At 48.7% G+C, this 22108-nt stretch overlaps 1 protein-coding gene across 4 annotated transcripts; it reads right to left on the bottom strand.

Annotated features, from left to right (window-relative positions):
* Positions 1 to 554: 554 nt before the first annotated feature.
* Positions 555 to 20408, bottom strand: SLC20A1 (solute carrier family 20 member 1). 4 transcript variants are annotated; one of them, XM_037886129.2, is made up of 11 exons: positions 20270 to 20408; positions 15850 to 16457; positions 15571 to 15711; positions 15318 to 15403; positions 11469 to 11565; positions 9152 to 9271; positions 5879 to 6133; positions 5090 to 5651; positions 4630 to 4815; positions 3440 to 3524; positions 555 to 1642 (listed from the first exon to the last, which is right to left on the bottom strand). In XM_037886129.2, the coding sequence occupies exons 2-11, from the start codon at positions 16205 to 16207 to the stop codon at positions 1481 to 1483; spliced, it is 2052 nt and encodes a 683-aa protein (XP_037742057.1). In that variant the 5' UTR covers positions 16208 to 16457; positions 20270 to 20408; the 3' UTR covers positions 555 to 1480. The 4 variants fall into 4 exon arrangements, with proteins under 4 accessions (XP_037742057.1, XP_043392262.1, XP_043392264.1 ...); XM_043536327.1 differs by lacking the exon at positions 20270 to 20408 and adding an exon at positions 19854 to 20045; XM_043536329.1 differs by lacking the exon at positions 20270 to 20408 and adding an exon at positions 17162 to 19276.
* Between the last annotated feature and the right edge of the window lie 1700 nt (positions 20409 to 22108).

Here is a 22108-nt window from a genome sequence, read left to right as displayed (position 1 = left end):
TAGGACTGCCCTGACCCAAGTGCACTACATGAGCATTCAGGCTGTGTTTTAATCCCAAACTGACAGGCAGGCTGAGTACTGGATTAGAGGGTGTGCCAAAGTCAGGGGTTGGCTTAAACCGAGCATGTGTCTGCCCTGAGAAGCTGCTTTAACAGTACATCAGCTGAGAAAATGAGAGGCTGGACACAGCAACACAGCTGCTCTACCAGTAGCAAAGGGCAGCTTCTAATGACTCTGGGGTTAGGCACCTACTGCTTTCCTGAGGCAAAGTGAGAGTGGAGTTTAGACTGCACTGGATTCTCCCCTTATCTCAACTTAAGAAGCAGGAAAGATGAGCTCATTTCTTTGTACATGCTCTTGCTCCCAGCTTACTAGATCAGGGAGGGTCTGGGTTAACCAGGTACCTCACTCAAATCCTGCCAGCTGCTGTAGCTTTGGAAGGGGGTCATGTTCCTTCAGCTGTAGCTAGTCATGCTGAGATCATGGGATGCATCACACTGCTTGTGGAATTAGCATGTTACTGTGCTGGATGGAAAATCCCAAAGAAGATTTGTTTAAAAAAATGAAGCTTTTATTCAGTTAGAGGTAGCAATGGGGAGCAGAGTCTTGTAGTGTCAGGGTCACTGGAGACAGCTAGGTTCTTGGCCAGTAGGGGGAGGGAGCAGTGAATGATCTCAACATTTAAATCAACTGGGTTAAGATTTTAGCACATCCTAGATTCAAAACAAAAAAAAAACCCCTAGAGCTCAGGTGCATTTGCACAAAATGAAAAGACCACGCAAGACCAGAGCATCATGGTACTGCAGGTTTCTCTCGTTTCCACCTGTAAGTACTGAAATGGAGGCAAAGCTGGACATACTACAACCTTCTTCTAGCAAGAACCACTGCCATCTTTCACAGCTCTGGGGCAGTGGTAACATGTCCCACAGGTAACATATCCCACAGGTACCATGCAGAAGGGTGGGTGTGTGGGGGGAAATGGTGTGCAATAGGTATTGCTCCACAAGGAGTTAGCCAATAGGTATGTTTAGTTTAAAAGTTTATTAAAAAAAATAAGTGGGGCCTCTGGGTATAGTGCCCATTACTGCTACCCTAGAGCAAACACGGCAGTGGAACGGTCACCCCTCCCAGCTAGTCACACCAGACTTTACTGTGCCTGCCAGTTCTAAGATTTAGTGCCAAGGAAAAACAAATTTAAAAAAGGATGCTACTTCAGTGACAAACATAATGGAAGGTAAGCTTGATACAAAAGAAAATACAGAAATATGTACAGTAATTTACAGCCCAAACAGGAAATGGACCTTAATGAGATCAGTCAGGGGCACTGGTTATTCTGCAGCTAATTTAGAGATGAGTCATTCAGCATGAAAGCAGTTACAGCATAAATGCAATATTCCCATCTCCTCCCCAGGCAAGTCACCCTAGCACTGTTCCAGTTGCTCAGAGCAGCAAGATGATATGGATTTCACCCAAGCTGGTCTCACACTCCCAGGATGGCATACTTGAACAGTGCCATGATAGCTGCACTGATGAGGCCAGAAATCGGGACAGTGACAAACCATGCCAGGAAGATGTTACGGAAGAGACGCCAGTCCACAGCCTTCCTGGAACGGAGCCAGCCCACTGAGACCACGGAGCCCACCTATGGAAGATACACCAAGGGACTGATTTAAAGACTAGGAGACCACTATGGTCTCATCTCCTGCACAGCAGGCGAGAGACCACCACCTAGTGCTTCCAGCATCAAGCCCAACAGCTTCTGGTCAGCTAGTGTCTTTTAGAAAGATACTGCAGTTTTTAGAGACTAAGCAGCAGATGCAGGGAAGCAGCTTGTGCACCCCACCCAAATGCCAGCTGCCTAGAGTGGCAGCTCATGCATGGCAGTTCCACCCCCTACCTGCATGTGTGCACATGCACCAGGCCTGAGGTCTCTGCAATGGGGCCAGGACACCTGTGCAGCACAGCTGCCACATTGATTCCCAGTGAAGCCACAGGGGAATGAGTTCTCCAAAGCTGTGCAGTTCCTGTGGGAGCTGGGTAATGGGGGCCCAGCCTCCTCCCACCCACCCTGCACCAAGGCACACTAGGGTTAGGTAGGAACTCCAGGGAGTAAGACTGGACTACCTTCAGCTTCCAGATACTGATCTTATTCTGCCTTTGTCTGCTAGAAGCATGCCCCTAGCTCTCAAACTTCACCTCAACCTTCTCTAAATTGAAAGATTGAGCTTGCTCACTATAAGGCAAGTTTTCTAGACTTCAGGGTCACTTTTAGGTCTTTAGGTACCCTTCCCAATCTGTCAGCATCCCAACATGTTGCCCCTCTGCAGGCAAACTCAGTTTCCAATATGGCAGGGATGGCCAACCTGTGGCTCTGGAGCCACATGCGGCTCCTTATATAGGCACCGACTCTGGGGCTGGAGCTACAGGCACCAACTTTCCAGTGTGCCAGGGGGTGCTCACTGCTCAACCCCTGGCTCTGCCCCCATTTCATCCCTTCCCATGCCCTCCCCTGAGCCTGCTGCGCCCTTGCTCCTCCTCCCAGCCCCCAGAGCCTCCTTCACCCCATGAAACAGCTGATCTGGAGGTGTGGGGAAGGAGGAGGCACTGGGAGCAGGGTGGGAGCTAATGGGGCTGCTGACTTATTACTGTGGCTCTTTGGGAATGTATAGTAGTAAATTCTGGCTCCTTCTCTAGCTCAGGTTGGCCACCCCTGCAATATAAATATGGCCTTACTAAGGAGAGCAGCACTGAATAGGTTCAGATACAAGACAAGCCTGAATCCAATGAGAACTGCCCAAAGAAAACCTGAGTCATGTTGAAATGTGGGCCAAGTGCCTTGTTCATGTTTTGGAGGGCAATCTCCCTGTTGGAACTGTAGTGCGCAGCCAGCACAGCATGGGGCCAGGCAGCAAGGGACCAGCAGAGAAGAATTTCACAATGAGATTACAGACATCTTTGATGCACAAGTGCAAGTCTTACAGGAATGAAACTTCCCATGACGTGAGTGGCCCAGGGAGCTTGGCACCTTCATAATGGGTCTGTTTGACAGTTTTTTGTTCTACCACAGTAGAGTTCCTAAGTACTTTTCCTCAATGCCCATTTCTCTTTAGCTTCTCCCTCCACCACTTCTATATTTACTCTATGTTCATTATCCACAAATGTCTAGATCTGCATGCAAATTATAGACCTGTCAAACTCAAGACCAATGCTTGGTGTATTTTGGAAGCTATTCTACTACAACTCAATCTCAGATCTGGTTAGTAGTGAAGAGGGAAAAAAGAATTAGTACTTTGAGACAACTGGATTCTCATACGGTACACCAGACCATCACTTCTGGTCCCATGCCCTACACCACTAACTCCACCTCTTGAGATTTCCTGCAGACCTCAGGCAGGTCACCACAGGAGCCATTTAACATACTGGCAAGCATTTCACTTACTTTGCAGTGCGTTGTACTGATGGGAAGACCAACATTTGATGCAATCACCACAGTCAGTGCAGATGCCAGTTCAATGCTGAAGCCACTGTGTACACACAAAGATAGTAACTATCACAGGCTGGTATGAGCCACACAATGTCAGCAAGGGATTCCTGCACAGCAGACAGCCTGTGCAAATGGCAAGTACAGAACTTTGTCTTACAGCTCCTGTTCTGTACATGGTTCCAGGTCTCCCTCATTAACCACTTTGTTAAGGCATTTGATTTTGTACACTTCTGCTTTATATGGAGAGTGCATCTGGGGCCTCTTGACAGGTCCTAGCTGGAGGCCATAACCAAGGCTAGAGACTTAATCCAGGGCTTTGGAGCTGTGCTCCGGCTCCACTCCAGCTCCAGGCAAAAACCTGCAGCTCCACTGCTCTGGAGCTGCTCCACACTCCAGCTCTGGGCTCTGCTCTAATCAGAGCTTCATTTTTCCTTCCATTTCTAGTGGATACATACATCTCTGCGGGAAGTTTAGAAAAAAGCCAATCATCCATAACTCAATGGCACCACCCTTTATACAATGGAAACTGAGCAGATTTCACACTGCCACTCCCTGAGTTCAGTAGTTATTTGCATTCAAAGCAAATGCCTTGAGGAACTGATCTGTAATGCCCTGATATGATCTGGGACCTGGATATCAGATCAGTCCCTTTTGGGACAGCCAACTGGAGATGGTGGCAGGGAATTCAGTGGATGATCTTTGCAGTCCATTTCCCCACCCCCCCCTCCAGAGGGTGGAGCTATAAGGCACAGTGGAAGGTCCAGCTCTTCTGACTTTTGACTGAGAGAGGGGTGTGTGTTTAGTACAAGCACCTGATCCCATGCAGTGGCCATGGCCAACTGTTCAAATGTACATATTGGAACCATACCAATGGAAATGACAATGAGGGGTGATATTTGTGGAGTTGTGGTGGGTTACCTTCAGGAAGACATCTTGAATATCAAAGCTATTGTACCTCAGAGCACTAGGAAGTTTGGAATGTGAGCAAACAAGTTGGAAAGAACTAATGAACACTTCAGTAGGCTGCAGACTCTGCACTGTATAATTACATGCTCACCCAGCCTTTGAGTAATACTGTTATGCACACAATGGTGAGTGCAGAAACACCATAAGCATCCTCCTGTGTCCCCCATGAAGCATCTTACCTAGATGGTGTGATGGGCGTCAGATCCTTCCCCATGGTCTGAATGACTCTTCTCCCCCAGACCCACAGGCCAATGCAGATCCCAGCACCTCCATACAGCAGCAGCCAGATGGGAGTTGCCACTTTGGAAGCCACATCACCTGTCTGATAGACTAGGTACAGAGCCACCAGAGGGCCAATGGCATTGCTGGAAGGAAACAAAGATGCATTCCACTCAGACAATTAAGGAATCTTTCCATGCTGCTGGCTTGAGAAGTGATGAACCCCAATCTTGTTATAAACCCTAACTTGCTACATTTTCTGCATGACCAGGTTAGTGGTGAGTAAGTATTTGCCAGAAGAGCCTGTTTTCATACCAGCATGCTAGGCATACATGCTCCAGAGAAGCAGGTGAACATATTGCATGAACATTTGTACTTAGAGTAACCAGCTAAAACCTGTCACAGAGTAAGTCTACTGACCTGACATCATTGCCACCATGAGCAAAGGAACCAAAGCAGGCGGTGAGAATCTGCAGGAACTGGAAGAGCAGGGACACTTCTGGTCTATCCTGATCATGCCACTCCTCCAGAGAGCCAGTGCTGCACTTCCTGTCACCACTGCCCATCTCCACCTTGCCTACATCCATATCCACATCAGCCGCCGGGTGGGTATCTGCCACAGCATTGCAGTAGCTAGTGTAGCTGTCCATACGGATCCTCTTCTTAGTGTCTGCTCCAGGCCAGGTCAGCTTCTCCATCTCCTCCCCCTTGGGCTCGCCCTCTTTGGGACGGAATGAATCCAGCGGCATGCCACAAATGGCCATAGTGTATGAGGTGTAGCTGTTGTTGCGTCTCAGGGGCTTGTCACCAGAGTCCCCCATGCAATCACCCACTTTGGCCAGGTGAAGCTTGTGCAGCAGCTCTTTGTACAGGCCTGAATCCTTGTGCACAGTGTGGTACTGGTAGTGGCCACTGTAACTGATCTGATTGCTGACAGCTTGGTTGAACTGAACAAGGTTGCCACTGGGTAACTGCACAGCTCCTGCAAACAGAAGTGGAGTTTAACCCACATCCACATGGCCAGGTGTGAGAAACATGCCTCAAACAGGAGCCCAACCAAAAGCACTACAGACCTCATGCTTGTGCCACTCTGCCCTGATCTATTTGCTGGTGGAATATGCCTCCACATGGCTGCTTAAGGGTCTCCCACTTCATCTGGACTTGCCAGGGCCATCTGGCAGGCAGGGCAGGCTGCTAACCCCAACTCACCACTATCAATGTTTGTTTCCTTCAGGTCAACACTAGGGAGCCTCTCCTGCTCTGGAGCTTCCTCCACATCTCCCAGATTGAAGGAGACTGTTCTCTCCTCCACAGCTGCCCTGTGGTGCATGGCAGATGCATCAGTGATAGGGCTCTTGTCACCCACACCATTGCCCAGTGGCAGTTTAGACTCATCTTGATCTTCCTTCTGGCTGTTCTTTTTCTCCATCAAGGGGCTCTCAGAAGGACTTGACTTTATCTCTCCTGTGGAAAGAATTAATGACTTAGTAGTTCCCTTTCCCAAAGGCTACCACCATTTAAAGCCCATTCAGCCCTTTAGCACCTGATTCCAGCCTACTCTGCATCCACTGAGAACTGAGCAATGCTGGCACCTGTCAGAACCCAGATTTATGCATGCTGGATTTCAGTTTACAGCTCAAGTTAGTAACCAACTACTCACATGCTTATGTGTTACACAATGTGCTGTGCATGGGACATCCAGATCCCCAGACACAGAACTGGCTAGTCTGAACTGTGCTCTTTTGCTATTTCAAACCCCCTCTTGGCACCCAGCATAGGTGTGGTTAGAACTGGCAGAGTGACTAATGGCATAGCAGGGTTCTGCATTTGTTACAAGCACTGACTGGTTCTTCAGTCTACACTGAGACTAGTGGTGGGCCACCAGGAACTAACTGACTGGACAGATGGTGCCAATTCTTTGCTTCCAGTTTAGTGTTAGGAAAAGCTAAAGATACATTCCTAGTATTGCACAAGCAGCAGCACAGAGAAGTTACATGGTTGAGAGCTGGCCCATGATATGGCCAAGACATGTACCACATTACAATGGTGCGAGAAAGATTATGTTGATTACAAGTGAAGATTTTTAAAATAGTGACAAAGCCACCCTTCTTGGGAGCAGTGTTAAGCAGCAAATCCTCACCAGGGTATCATTAGTGAAGTGCTGCAACTTGCACTTTGTGATGCAAGAGCCACAGGGGTATACAGGTGACTCATCTGTGCCTTTTGCAGCGTTAAAGCATGTGACAATACAGAGACTGCACTGGGCAGGAAGGTACCTTTTCACATGGTGATGAGCCATGACAACACTAGGGTTTCACTACAAGAAGTTTGGAAAAATGCACCAAACTTGACCTTAAAGTTTATACAACTTTAACATCTAGAGTAGAGGCAGGCAAAAAAATTTCAGCAAACAAGAAGTCTGCTAAAAAAGTAATGGGGAAAGTTAGTGTTGTAGCTGTGTTGGTCTAAGATATTAGAGACAAGGTGGGTGAGGTATTTATTGGACCAACTTCTGTTGGTGAAAGGAAGGTTTCAAGCTTACACAGAGCTCTTCTCAGCTCTGTGTCAGCTTGAAACCTGGTCTCTCACCAACAGAAGTTGGTCCAATAAAACAGTGCTTCTCAGCAACCCATCTGTGGACCAGTGCTGGTCCCTGAAATCTCCCTATAGTTTTAGGAAGGCAGCAAGCCGGTCACTGGTATCAAAAAGGTTGAGAAACACTGCAATAAGATTACCTCATCCACCTTCTCTCTCAAGTTGAAATGGCTCATTTTGGCCATTGCAAAACAAAGTGTTTCATGTCATAATTCTAAATGTTTTGACTTTCAAAATGGTGATTTTTGAAATTTTGCTATGAAAACCAAAGTGAAATCACCTAAACAACCAAAAACCAAGACAATTTATCTGGGCCAAACAAAACCCCATAAAAAATGAGGTTCTGTTTGGCCCCCCAAACCAAAAGATTTATTGTGCACTCAGCTCTAATCTAGAGCCTTGATGGTGGGACTTTAGCTTTCCAACATGAACAGAAACACTACTAGTTAGGGTAGAACTGGGATTCTGGAGTGATCCTGCCTCTGAGTGCATGACCTTGGCCTAAATTCACTTTTGGCTGCCTAAGCAAGCACCTAAATACAAAGTTGCATTTTCCAGAGGATCTGAACATAGCTCTCCAAGGATTCTCAAAGGAGCTGTGGGTTCTCAGTTCTCTGAAAAAGCATGGCCTGTTATTTAAAGAGCCTAACCAGGCCCACAGGACTGTCCTGCCTGGCCCCATAGCTCCTGGCCAGAGAGGCTAGCCCCTGGCCCCTCCACCACAGCCACATGGGTAGCACAGCTTGTGCCTGCCTGCCTCCCAGGCTTTCCAATAAGCCTGTTCTGCTGCTCTGAGCAGCATGGTAAGGGGGTGGGGGGGTCAGGGGACGGTGGGGTTGGATAGGGAGTGGGGTCCTGGGGGCGGTTAGGGGGTGGGGAGTCCCAGGCTGTTTGCAGAGGCGCAGCCTTCCCTACCATTTCGCAACCCCGATGTGGCTCTCAGGCAATACACACAAAAAGAAAAAAAGTTTGCCCACCCCTGGCCTAACCAGATGCCAGGTCTGAAAATTGGCTAACATCTGCCTGTTTCCCCAGGCCATAAAATGGAAAAAACTTCTACCTTACAGGAGGGAGGGCAAAGCTAACAAATGTTTGAAATCTTCAGAACAAGAACACTAGCAGTCAATTAAAAGCTTCCCAATCTGTACTATATTAAAGCAGAGAATGGATTTCAGAGCTCGTTAGCTTACTGCAAGCACTTGGTCAGAACTTTTTAGTATCTGACCTGATCAACCAGACTTAATAGCATGAAACCTCTGTAGTTCTAGTTCTGATGCAGTGCTACGTGGGGCTGCTCACACTACTGCAGTATGCGTGTCACTGGGGTTGTTTAGGAATAGGCTATGCTGAAACCAACAGCTGCAAACAGATTTGCTAAGTCACATTAGTGAGGGAAAGTTTGAATTACTGTCAAGAGTATGAAGCTCCTTTAACAGCTGGAAGGATGAGCTGTCTCTAGACAGACAAATTTCAAAGGCAACCAGAAAGTATCTACCAAGCTATTAGTCATGTACCACTTATGCAAACCCGACAAGGGTACTTGTGAATTGCTATTTTCTCTTACCTACTGCTTAGGATGCCTCTCCCAAGTCTCATGAGTAATTTATAGGTGAAACAGTGCTCAACCCTATGAGCCCCACGGAACATTAGGAAAGTAAAGCTGGGGAATGCTATTTGAGTGCCTTTCAACAGGTATTCTTTGCTACAGGGCAGGGATTTTATGAGATCACCTACTTAAAACTAATCTGCATCAGCAAGGTCAGATTGCTTACTGGGGGTGAGATTTGTAAGACACTTCCCCCCCCCGCAAGATGTACCAAAACAGGATATTTAAGTAACTCATTGAGGAGAGCATGTGATTTTATGTCATTCTAAAGCTTTACTTACGTTCTATTTTCTTCTTCATTCTTGGACACACAAAGAACCAGACGACGAGAGCACAGACAACAGCACTCCCCGCTGAAGTTAGAAGGATACCCCAAATAGGAAGTTTGTCAAAGCCAAGCACTAGGAAATAAAACAATGAATCTTGAAAACCCCAGGGCAAGAGCCCCTTCAAGGTAGGACTACCTTCTTCACAGGAGATCTGTTCATAACTGGATCAAGGGGTGCTTGGCACATGACATTCACTGCTGCCTCCCAGGAGTCTGCAGTGCCCTGTACCAGCTTTGCTATGTTAGCAGCAAATCTGAGTAGAAGTGAACACAATAGAAAATCCAATACTAACCCTACAAAAATTAGAGCTTAACCCACATGGGAGTCCCAACCAGGTTACACTCTCCCCATCTAATCTTTCACATGTTCAGAGACTGACCTCTTCCCCTCCCCAGGGATAACTGGATTACTGAGAGCATTGTACACTCTGGTGACCCAGCAGCAACTGACTAGACATTCTCCATCCTCCCCTCAGTTTAGTTGTCAACATAGTACACAGAGGCTTATGTCCTGACTTGCTGCAATGTCAAAGAAAAAAAGCAAGCCTGCTGCTGCAGCAGACAGCGCTATTCCCCCGGCATGCCAGTCTGCTCAGAGCCAGGGGGAGAAGAGTTGTACCCACTTGAGATCTCCAACAGATTTACAGTAACATGGCATTTTAGGTTTGTGATGGGATAGGACTTTTCCAGCCACATGGTGCAACAATGGCTTCTGCATCTCACTCCAGAACACTTATTTTTAAATTAGAACCAAATCTACATCTTTTGAAACAGGAGAGGCTTTAAGGTGTTAATTGACCTAGTTACACAAGCATTTACAAATGAGTGGCTGGATTTTTATTCTTCCCATAACCTCAAGCTAAGGTATCAAGTGTTTGCTAAATGGCCATCAAAAATGCTTCTGCAGTTTCTGCTGCAGCCAAGAACTATAAACACTCCCAGTACATAGAAGACAGATAAAGGAACTGCAGAGGTCAAGTGCACAATATCACACACCTATTTCGTATGGCTTAGTTAACATGCAACACTAATAGCAGCTTACAACAAATAGAGTCTGGCAAACCCCCCAACTAAAGTGGAACAAAGTTTAACTGAACCTTGTCCACAGATTGTAAATTCAACATGAATCTGGCTAGTAAACTGCAAACTTGTAAACTGAATCACATGGTGCAATGCTGTTTATGCTTTAACTGGTTACAATTCCTACTCCACAGGACAATGCCATATTCACAGGCATAAAGAACACTTTGGCTGAACTCCATTAGTCCTGCAACATGTATTAGAATTTCAGGACCATAAAGTGCATTTGAATGGACCAATGTATGAAGGGAAAGCTGGAGTCATTACTTCATAGTGACACACTAAATCTATTTCAGTATTTAGTAGTGAAATAGCCTGAACTGTCCAGTATGACTTTGTGAATACCTGCCACTGTCAGCCTCTACCTAGCTCTAGTTCCTTAATGACCTGTTTAATACATCACAGAAGAAAGCCCCAGCTGAAGCTGCCATCACAGTCCAGGGTAGCAGGCCCTGAATAAGGTAGCTCAGTATCCAGCATTTTGAAATTGATTGTTAAGTTAGCTGTGACATATTTTCTACAGCTTGCCTTGTAACTCTGCAGGTCTCCAGGCCCTTCTGTGCCAAACTACTTTGGATTATGATAGCAGCTGCCTGTTCATCAATTGCGTCCCCCTGCCCGCAACATAAAGTTAAACATTTTGTTCTGGAGCTCCCAAAAGATTTCAACTCTGTAGCATGAGTTCCTCTTCGGAGTACTTGTGCTGGCTAGGACATGCCAGTTCTTCTTGGTCAGGAAGTATCAGGGCAGTTAATATATTCTTGGGGATGAAAAGCAAGCAAGCTCTCATGCTGGAAAGGCCAAACTGAGCAAATCCAATACAAGACTCCAGTGCTGACTAGCCTTACTGGAGAATAGAAAAAGCTTAAGGAGACTCTTCAGCAGCTGGGTTCCTGAGCTCTAGCATAAGTAGGAGAGAGGAAAGGGGAAGTCATGTTATTGGCCATTCCTGTGAAGATTAAGGAGAAAGCTCTGTAGTAATTTAGATTTGAGCAGGCCTCTTTGGTTGGGTAACTATCTAGGTTAGAACTCAGCACACGCTAGCCTGCAGCCTTCTGTAGCCAGCACAGGCCAGCAGCCTTCTAGGAGATTTCAGCCCTGTAAAGCAAAAAGGGGTAAATCATGCATTTAATGGAGGTTTTTGTAAAGAATTATAAAAGTAGCACTGAAGTATTTTGACATGTACTTACAAGGTGCACCACTGTACATGATGGAAAAGAGGTTGATCCCAACTGTACAGGCATAGAAGACTGGCAAAGCTCGCAACCCATTGGGAACTGGATCTGCCTGTAAAACAGATTAGTTTTGATACTATACAAATCCAGATCCCAGATTCTAAACACAACAGCAAAGCAGACACTTAAAGTACACTTCCACATGGAAGAGTGTCTAAAAATGCTAACTTCTTACAAAGATCTGTTTTGTGCACTTCAGACTTAAGTTTATTACTTCCCTCCTACTAGCCCAGCAGCAGCAGCTCCAGAATAGGGGGATGGAATCTCTTGTGCATCTAACAGAATTGTCTGTAATTGGCATTTAGCAAACTAATCCATTACAGTTGTGAAAGCTCTGTCAGTGGGGATGTATAGGAGTCAGCAAGGAGAGAATTGGGTCTGAAGAACCCTTAGAACTCATACATCATGAGTTACTGAACCCTGCATATCCAGTGGGTTTTTAGGGTTGCCAGTTAGTGCTCTGCTCACAAGTAAAAAGACTTTTGATGTTGAAGACAGAAATGTGCCTCCCCCAACCGCCCATGCCATTGTTGTTTCAAAGCAGAAATGCACACTCCCTGAAACAGCAATGTAGCCTTTTGAACAGTCCATCCCACAGGAAGAGTGGATGGAATCTGATGCTTGAGAACTCTTCACTTTAGAGTATTTTACTTTTAAGGTTTTAGACAAAGTAGCCATGTCCTAAGACTTGTTTCCTCTGTAAGGCTCTGGATTTTGCCTTCTCAGGGATTCAATAGTCTACCCATCAGAACAGGACTCTAAGACTGACAGTTTTAACGAACAGCACTTTCTAAAAGTCTTTGCTTCAATTCACTAAAGCAATTTTCTTTTGGAAAAAAGCCCATTTCCCCAGGTGAGTCAGGCCAATTGTTAAAGTCATTTAACTGATTCAGAGGGATTATTCACAAATGCATTCCTATGTATTAAAAGCAACACCTCATCTAGGCAGTGGAATTGTTTGAGACTGCTGACCAGGAGCCAAATTCTAGTGTTCTGATGCTCAATGTTCAGTGAAATTTAATGTATTGAAAAGCATGTTTGCTCTGTCCTATTACAAAAGCATCTGAACAAGTATTCAGTAGTGAGTACAACTTTGAAAGGCCAGTTATACAATATTAATCTGACAGCTGTGCTAAGTTAACTGTCAGGTTGTAAAAACGAACATGGAAGGATAGGGGGAACCAACAAAATTACTGCATTTTTCAAAGCAGAAACCACATGAGTTAGATTTGAGATCTGAAGTTACATTAAGCTACTCAATAACATCCTCAAAATATACTTGGTAACCCCAGAGCTAATTTTATGTTTTATATTTGTAAACTGTTTACACATGAGTCCTGGACACTAGACTATATATAATTACAGCATCTGTTTGACCAGCAGTTTAGTCTGTATGCTACCAGCATGCTTAGTGTTAATTCATGTTTAGATTACTGATCTACTCAGCATGCTGAACAGCAGGAGTATAGAGAGTAGCTTGTGTTAAATCATTCAAACAAGTTTAGTTTCATTCTCCCATTTCCAACTGCTACTTTTGTTCCACTTACTAGAACAGTATTTGTAAAGAGTTCCAAACCAAGGAGCCTCACAACAGAAAGCATTTGTCTGGCTGAGTAGACACAAGCTCCAGATCCAGGAGGGCTTGCTTATGTCAAGAAAATTAGCAAAACTATATTGCTGTAGTTATTCCAATATAACTGCCCATGTGGACACATTCAAGTACATGGGGAGCTATAGCAGAGATCGATATTAGTCAGTTCTGCTGCTAAGAGCATGTCTTCACTGGCAATGTTAAAGCACTGCTGCATACTTTGCTGTGACTACACAAGCCACATTATAGTACTGGGAGAGAGCTCTCCCAGTGCTCTAAAAAACCATCTCCACAATGGTAATAGCTCCCAGTGCTGGTGCACTGTTTACACTGGCACTTTACAGCTCTGAAACTTGCAGTCCTCAGGGGGGTGTTTTTTCACACCCGAGCGAGAAAGTTGCAGTGCTGTAAAGTGCCAGTTTAGACAAGCCCTAAATTTCCCTGTGAAGACAACCCGCCAGTTCAGTCATGCATAGAAGCAGAGTTTCCATCACAAGGGCAGAGTTCTCCCAGGCATTTTAATGCTAGGCAGGTCATTCAAGTTATAACTAGCTCTAACTGGCACTTCCACACACTTCTCTTTACCACCACCAATCCTAACAGCTACAACACTGCATAGTATAAGCTTTTTTGGGGGGGGAGACAGGACTTGGATAGTCTAAGTGAGAGGTAGACACTATGGTATTAACATGAAATGACTGAAGATAAGGCATTTCAAAACCTATTTGGTCTACTCAGCTAGCCTTCCCTTGGAATTCAGGACATGGCTACACTGGAGACTTCAAAGCGCTGTCAAGGGAGTGCTTTGAAGTGTGAGTGTGGTCTCATGCCAGCACTGGGAGAGAGCTCCTGGTAATCCACCTTCATGAGGGGATTAGCTCTGAGTGCAGCTCCCAGCACTCTGAGCTGTTTACACTAGCACTGTAAAGCGCTCTGACTTGCTGCACTCAGGGGGGTGATTTCTCACACCCCTGAGCCAGCAAGTTAGAGCGCTATAAAATGTAAGTGTAGCCAAGCCTCTACGTGCATAAGCCAGTGTCTACAGAATTTATGTTTTATTAAAGAGAAGTCTCTAGCCCTTTAGTTGCAGTGATGCTTTGCAGTTTGCAGCCAGAATTAACTCTACTGCTACTAGGTAATAAGCTGCAACACGAAGCCAAAATGACACTAGTCATTTTTTTGCAGCCCACAAGGCAGGGGTGGCCAACCTGTGGCTCCGTTAATATGTAATAAGTTAATATATAAGTTAATAAGTTAATATGAGGCTCCTTGTATAGGTGCCAACTCTGGGCTGGAGCTACAGGTGCCAACTTTCCAATGTGCCAGGGGGTGCTCATTGCTCAATCTCTGGCTCTGCCACAGGCCCTGCTCCAACTCCACCCCTTCCCCACCCCCTCTGAGCCTGCCATGCCCTCACTCCTCCCTCTTCCCCCCAGCACACCAGAAAACAGCTGATCAGGAGGTGTGGGGAGGGAGAAGGAGACTGATCTGCAGGGCTGCTCCCTGGCAGTGGGCAGGAGGCACTGGGAGCAGGGTGGAGGGGAGCTGATGACGTATTACTGTGGCTCTGTGGCAATGTACATTGGTAAACTCTGGCTCCTTCTCAGGCTGGCCACCCCTGCCACAAGGCACTGGATAGCAGCACAAGTAGCCAGTGTCTTATCAGTTTCATGCTGCTGCAGCTGGGGAAGCTATGCCTTCTTCTGTTCCCCATCTGGCTGAACATGAGACAAGTGTGGAATATTAACCCCTGAACAAGCAGCTTTGGATGGGAGGGCAAGACGACTCCTGTCTTCAAGCCTCCAGAGTGTTGAGATAACTGCTAGCCAGGGTCAGATATGAAAGATTGAGCACTCAAACAAGGCCTGGAGACAAATTTGCAGGTTATTATCCCAGCAACCTATTCCATGCCCACTGCTGGGGACAGGGCTTCTCAGAACATTGCACTGGATCTCTATGCTCCCTTCCCCACAAAAAAGTTCATATCAGCCTGTGGCAAGTAGGGACCCAGTAATTATGAGGAAGGGCAGCCCAGCAGCTAGGGTGCTAGTTCAGGAGATGCGGGGATCAAAACGTTAAAGATCATGAATCACTCAGTAATAAGCATTTAAGACAGTCCTGACCAGAAGTGGTTACTCCTATTATCTGCTCATTTCAGTTGCAGAACAGTTTCTGCACAACAGATAAGCATTGTGGAGATCTGGCCCCCTTACCTTACGAAGAATGAACATACGGACGAGGAAGAACAGGATAGCAGACATGATGCCAGAAAGCAGGGGAGAGATGAACCAGGACAACACTAGGACAGAAGATAGAGGCAATAAATATCCTGGCTACTAGAAGGTGGCTCTGGGCAGTAAAACACAGATATACTTTTCATACTAATCCAATGTTGGGGACAAGGCCATAGGTTTATAAATGCCACACCTTGGCATCTGAAAAAGCTAGTGGTTGTATTTTACTTACCAATTTTAAGCAGCTCTGACCACTGGACGCCTTTCTGTCCTTTGGCCACCAGCGAAAAGCCAATTGTTGCTCCAACAATACAATGGGTACCAGAAATGGGAAGTCTCAAGAATGAAGCTGCTAGCTGCCACACAGCTGACCCTAAAGCAACAAAGATGTGTCTGAGTGATTAGTCACCACTGAAATACATGGCAGATTTGGGGACACAAGACACTCCAACAAGATAACTTATCCATGTGTACTTAATCACTTTGCTGCTGCAACTAGAACATTACTCACCAAACATAGCGCTGATTGAGCCAGCCATGAGTAGCTCTTGTGTAGAGTTGTACATCTCCACGTCAATCAACCCCTTCCGGATGGTCTCACTCACTTTAGCACCCAGCAGAACAGAGCCCACGGTTTCAAAGACAGATGCCAGGATACATGCTTGCCGCAGAGTCACCACACCCGACCCCACTGCGGTTCCGAACGAGTTTGCCACATCATTGGCACCCACAGAAAACGCCAAGACAAAGGCAATGATGAAGCCCAATATCAGCATCCAGAGGAAAGCTACCATGGGACCAGATGCCCTACTTCCTATTGTACTGGTTAGCAGATCCAGAGACGTTGTTGATTCAATTGTGGATTCCATGTTATTAATTTTAGTGGTTTCAAATCAACAGGAATTTGCAACTTTGATACGTAAACAAAATATGAGGTATGAAATAATAAATAATGTTACAAAATTAAATAAACTAAACTAAGATATGTTTGGAACCAGCGAGTTACTGCTATACGGTGTGTATGGGAATCTCTTTTCTAAAGTTCCTGTGGCTCTGGAGAATTAGAAGAGCTGAATAAAATTCCATGGTGCAGAAAATAGAGAACACAAGTTCTTCATCCTGAAATGAGAGAGGCAGAACTGAGTCCCCATGGTCCATGGATGCTGGCTAAGTGAGCACAAGGCTACAGCATAGTGAGACTTCCCCCAAAGAGTTAAAGCAAGGCCAAGCTTATAAGCTTACATCTGTTTAGCAGCTAGAAGCCACACTGGGTACCAATTAGGAAACTTAGGCTATGGCTACACTGGCACTTTACAGCACTGCAACTTTCTCACTCAGGGGTGTGAAAAAACACCCCCCTGAGTGCAGCAAGTTACAGCGCTAAAAGCGCCAGTGTAAACAGTACCCCTGCACTGGGAGCTGCGCTCTAAGCTAATCCCCTCATGCAGGTGGAGTACCAGGAGCTCCCACGGGAGCACTTTGAAGTTTCAAGTGTAGCCATGCCCTAAGTGACTATCTGCTGCTCCATTAGTGCTGTATTCCTGGCCTTCCGCTTACGTTCCACAATGCAGATGGGGGACAAGATCCCTTGTGATTTCTACCCTCCCACCATCCAAGCTGAATGCCAGCTCCCCCTGCTGGTATGCCTAAAAGAGTACCACCACATTGACAATGCCATCAGGATTTGTAATGGAGCCATATGACCATCAGTGCTCTCCAGCCTATTGCTAACAGGATTTAAGCCAGTGATTTTAGAGAGCACTTCACTGGAGTCTAGTTGTGCAACATGGTAAATAAGATGGCAAGAGAGCCACAGCACGTACCAGATCAATTATTTTTCCTTGGGGAGAGATATGGGCTCTGGACACGCTGCCGTGTGGAACAGGGCCCTAAAAGCAAGCAGGCTGTAGTAACAGGACCCTACCTTAAATCTATTAGGTCACACTTATCCACCATTCCCTACCAGCCTGAAAGGCACACTCCAGGCCAAGTGTTTCCTGAACAGGCTACAAACATTAGCTGCTCTTGCTGGGTTCCAGGAAGGAACTAAAGGACACTCCCCCAGCCTATGGGGAGGATCCACTGGGCCCGGGGACTCAAGTGATTATGGGGGACAACAGAACAAACAAGGACAGGCTAAGGGTCAAAAGTAGGGAACCTGAAGGGGACACCAAGCAGAGAACCCCAGACAATACCCACTGATCCTCAAAGGTGTCAAGGGAGCCAGCAGACACTGCCCAGAGGAACTCTGCCTGGATATGTGAGCAGAGAGGGGACTGGAAATAGGCTCCACAGTCACAGAGAACCCACTCAGCCAACATCTCCTCTCTGGTGTTATATATTGCCACTTTGGGCATCACTAGGAGGAGACTGATGAGGAGGTCCCACAACTTTATGGAGCCACAGATAGGGTGTGCATATGTAAGAAGGTGGGAGGAGAAGTGCAGCCAAAAATGCAAAAGTAAGGCCAGGAGGAAAACATTATCTCCTGGAAGGTAGGCACATCAGGCACCAAGTCTACCAATTTCAGCTCTTTCCACAAAGACTCAGCACAGAGCCCTTTCAACCCTTAAAACCCAGCCAAAACACAACCTCTACCCAAGCAGAGTTTTGGCTTCAAAAAGAGAGAAGTGCCAGACTCCATGAAGCCCTTAAGGGACTTCAGTACTGCTATTAAATGGCAGGTGTTCAGATACTATAATGTTGGGTGTAACAAAACCCCAAGATCGCTAGCTCTGCCTGCCAGCAAATTAAGTGGGCTGTTGCTATGCCCCAGATACAAGCTGCAGTGGAGCAGGAGTGGAAGTGGCTTCCCTTTGAAGCCTGCAACAAGACAATTAACACCACAGCTGACCCTGGCCAGCTAACATGTTAAAACTGCAACTTATCCCGTCTACACCAGGATTTTAACATGTTAAAATGGGATAGCTAACAGCACCTCTACCTAGTGTGGACAAGCACCAAGATAAGGGAAAGCCCCAGTCAGTCTGCAAATCCTGTACCTGAACAATGACTTGAGTAAGACACATTGGCAGCTCAGCTGAATTCCCCATAGTACCTTGTGTCCTAAGCAGCAGTCTTTTGTGCTTAGCCTGGCTATTGCTGCTGCAGAGATTACTCACTCTTGTTGTGTTTGCTGCCTGTCCCTACGGTGACAGCCCTGTCTCTGGCTGTCCCTGAAAAGGGCCATCAGAAGAGGGAGCAAACCCTCTTCCCACCCCCCAAGAATCAGAGCAGGAAAGACACTGTTTATTAAGATGCTTGCCTTTTCCCAAGAGCATTTGGGGAGGAAGGATCCCATCACAGATCTTGTCAGAAGGTCCTACACCTCAGTTATTTCCCCTTCTACCCTAGCTGTGTTGCAGCCATGCTTCGCCACAACACTGAGAAGGGGCAGGAGATGAATATCCAGCCAATCTAACATCAGGTTTTCCGATATGACCAGCCCCAGATCTCCTCACACACCATTACCAGCTTTGCTGCAAAGTAGGAGGAAGGGCTGCAGATACCTTGACCATGAGTTGGAATGGAAGCAGTAACAACTTTCATCTGAGCAACATGCCCACTTAAACTCCCTGAAACATTACCAGACTGGAGGAAGGAAAGGCAGAACAATGTGCCTGAAAAGGCAAGCCTACAAAGCATGCTCTGGGGAACAACATCCACTGCATGGAGGCAGAAGATGGGTCTTCTATGTGGCTGCAGTACCTCAAGTGAACAAGTGGGGGACCCAGCCGGCACTCAGACTGGAAGATGTAACCTCTCAAGAGGAACTGTGCCCACCATCAGCCCCCTGAGGAAATTACAAAGTCCACATTGAGGCATCTAAGTGAGCCTGATCACTTGAGGCACCAAATAGTCACCATGCACCTGGAAATCAGGCTCTGTGGACACTCAGCCCCTCACTGTTTTAGGCACCCATTAAGGCTAAGTCTTCACAGCAAAAAAGGGAGTGTTTTTACACCAAGTTAGCCATCTTTGGGTTTGTCTACACTTAAAATGCAGCAGCACTTCAGTGAAGACACTACCTACGCTGAGATGCCGGTTCCCTGGGCTGTACCCAGAACCCTAACTCCCTGCGAGGCAGCAGCTAGGTTGATGGGAGAACCCGCTGACCAGCACTGTCTACACAGGGCCTTAAACTGACCGAACAGCTTTACTGGGCGCTGCGGCGTGGCACCAGTCCAGTGTCAGTGTCGACCCGGCCCGAGTGTCAAGATCTCAAGGGAAGGAGACACTTGTTTTTATGTCATTGGCTATACCAAGGCAAGCCCCGGTGGGGGGCACAGGGTGGCCTCAAACTACCGACAGACGACGAAGAGCTACCTGAGCCTCGTCTCAGCTACCTCCGTATAAAACCCGAGCAAACTCAGGGTCACCCGCCATTCTGCACCGCAGTCGGGCCCGGGGAAAGAGCCCTGCCTCGCGAGCCCGCCCCCGCCCGACCCCGGTGAATTCAAACTTCGCCTTGAGCCCTCACCCCACCCACCCGACACCCGGGGCGGGCAGCCACACCTGGCTCCGAGCCCGGAGCTCAGCCAGGCCAGCGGGCACCCGCTGCCAGCGCCCAGGTGGGCATCCTCGAAGCGACGAGCCGAGCGGGCCCGGCTCCCAGGCGCCGCCACACCGCCCGCTCGCCCAGAGCTGGTCTCCGCGCGGCCGCGTCCCGCCACCCACCCGGGCTGGGCAGAGCCCGGCACCCACCGCGCGCCGACCCCGCGCAGCCGCTTCCCGCGCGCCCGCCTGCCCTTCCCGCGCGGCAGGAAACGGCTGCTCCCGCGCGCGCCGCGCCTCAGGCGGGCCCGGGGCCGCGCGGGCAGCCGGGCGCACGTGGGGGGAGGGGGCGCGGCGCGCAGAGCCCGCTCCTCCCCCCGCCCCGGGCCCCGGCTCCCGCCCCCGCCGCGCCACGCGACAGCCGGCCCGGCCCTCACCGCGGTGTCGGTCCGCTACGAGGCCACCACACCGCCCCGACCAGCCCCAGCGCACGCAACCTGCCGCCGGCGCCGGGCAGCACTTTATAGCCTGAGCCGGTCCACGTGACCCGCCGGACCCGCCCACCCGCTCGAGCACGCATCCGGCGCCTGACGCAGGCGGAGCGCGGCCCCCTTCTCGCTGCCGCGCGGCCATTGGCCACCCCCGGGTCGTGGCCACGCCTCCCGCTGGTGGGCGCGGTCCCGTTCCAGTCGACCCCGGGCCGCGCGGGCTGTTCACTCCGGACCCTAACGAGGGGCGCAAGCCCCTGGTCTTCCCGGCCGATCGGGAACGGGGGGCGCTACCAACGCTGCCTCCCACGCGCAGGCTGAGCCTGCCCCAGTGCAGGGTCTGCTCCCAGCCCCACCAGGGCACGCAACTCCTGGGTTTCCTTCCTCCCTCCCTGCCCGCCCCCGGGAGCTGGGACAGGCCCCTCAGTTTATTGCTCTCACTCATTCCCCATGGGATGCTTGTTCTCCCGCCCTGCTAGGAGGGACTGAGGCTGATCCTGGGCTCCTATCTGGTCCCTGTGCTTGTTTGTTCTGGTTTTAGGGGGATCATGACTTGCATTCCCAGTCAACACCATCAGCTGACTCAAAGGACACCACTCCCTCTGCAAGCCAGAAACAGGAACAGATCAGTCTGGGGCTTGGCACTGCCCTTTGTACCATGAGCCCCATGGCTCTACAATTTTGCTGCCCCAAGCAGTCGCCACGGAATTGCTGCCGTGCCCGGAAGAGCAGCAGAGCTGCCGAATTACTGTTGCGGGACATGGACGGCCGCCCCATTCTGAATGCCACCCCAAGCACCTGCTTGGAAAGCTCGTGCCTGGAGCCGGCCCTGGGCCCTGCCTGTGCACTGTGGGGTGCCCAAAACATGATGCGCAGCCCCCCAGCCATGGGTGGCAGAGGGCCGGGCTATGAGCTTCCCTGGGTGGCTCTAACACAGATCAGGCAGGGCCATGCACAGGATCATAGAGTAGGACAGGTCTCACTGTGATGCTCTTACAACAACACCAAAGCTCCCCTTGACAATGGGATGGGGCCCCCGTGCAGCCCACAATGCTAAGCACCCCAGACACCTGGTCCTGATCCAAATGCGGGTGCAGCAACATAGGTTGCTGGTGGTGCTGCATCTTGATTCAAGCAGTCTACAGAACAAGGTGGTGCTTTAGAGCAGGGTTTCTCCACCTGTGTGTCGGGACCCAAAATTGGGTCGCCAGAACGTTTCAAAGGGTCATGTGGCATCTCCTGCAGATCCTGTCCCAAAGGACAGGCTGGGCTTGCCCATCTCCTCCAGGCACTGCAACCTCTGGGGTCCCAGCGCCACTCACATTTGGCCCAGCTGTCATGATGATGGGAGCCCAGGTAGCCCAAATTTGAGTGAGCCAGGTCACTCAACTCCACTCACACAAATTTGGTCCAGTCAGGGGGGTGGGGCTGAGCAGCCCTGCAACCCTAGAGGGTGCACAGCTTGGAGTGGAGAGCTAAAGCCAGCCATCCTCACAGCACAGGAGCCGCCACTGTGAGGTGAGCGCCAGCAGGACCCAACCCTCGCCGAGGGGCAGGATCCAACCAAAACCGCCCCAGGGCCTCCACCCCTCAGCTATTTACTGGGTTGTGACTGGCATAAACATTTACGAATGCGTCCTGAGCCCAAAAAGGTTGAGAACCACTGCTTTAGAGCTCAGGATGGAGTAGTGCATTCTGGGAATGACAGGCTCCAGGCAGCTCTTTGATGCAAAGAGATACAGGTGCTGACACGTTGGCCCAGTGTGCTTCTTGACTGGGAAGAGTTAC

Source organism: Chelonia mydas, chromosome 26, assembly GCF_015237465.2.
Source record: "Chelonia mydas isolate rCheMyd1 chromosome 26, rCheMyd1.pri.v2, whole genome shotgun sequence".
NCBI classification, from domain to species: Eukaryota; Metazoa; Chordata; order Testudines; family Cheloniidae; genus Chelonia; species Chelonia mydas.
The sequence above is the reverse complement of the archived record's forward strand: the minus strand, read 5'-3'. Positions and strand labels throughout refer to the sequence as shown.

Excerpts from the sequence above, each read along its gene's own strand:
- SLC20A1 (XM_037886129.2), bottom strand. The coding sequence starts at position 16,207 with ATGGAATCCACAATTGAATCAACAACGTCTCTGGATCTGCTAACCAGT. Across the intron at positions 11,566-15,317 it reads GTATGTTCATTCTTCGTAAG|GCAGATCCAGTTCCCAATGG; the intron begins GTAAGGGGGCCA and ends TCTGTTTTACAG. Across the intron at positions 6,134-9,151 it reads AATGAAGAAGAAAATAGAAC|GAGAGATAAAGTCAAGTCCT; the intron begins GTAAGTAAAGCT and ends TTCTTTCCACAG.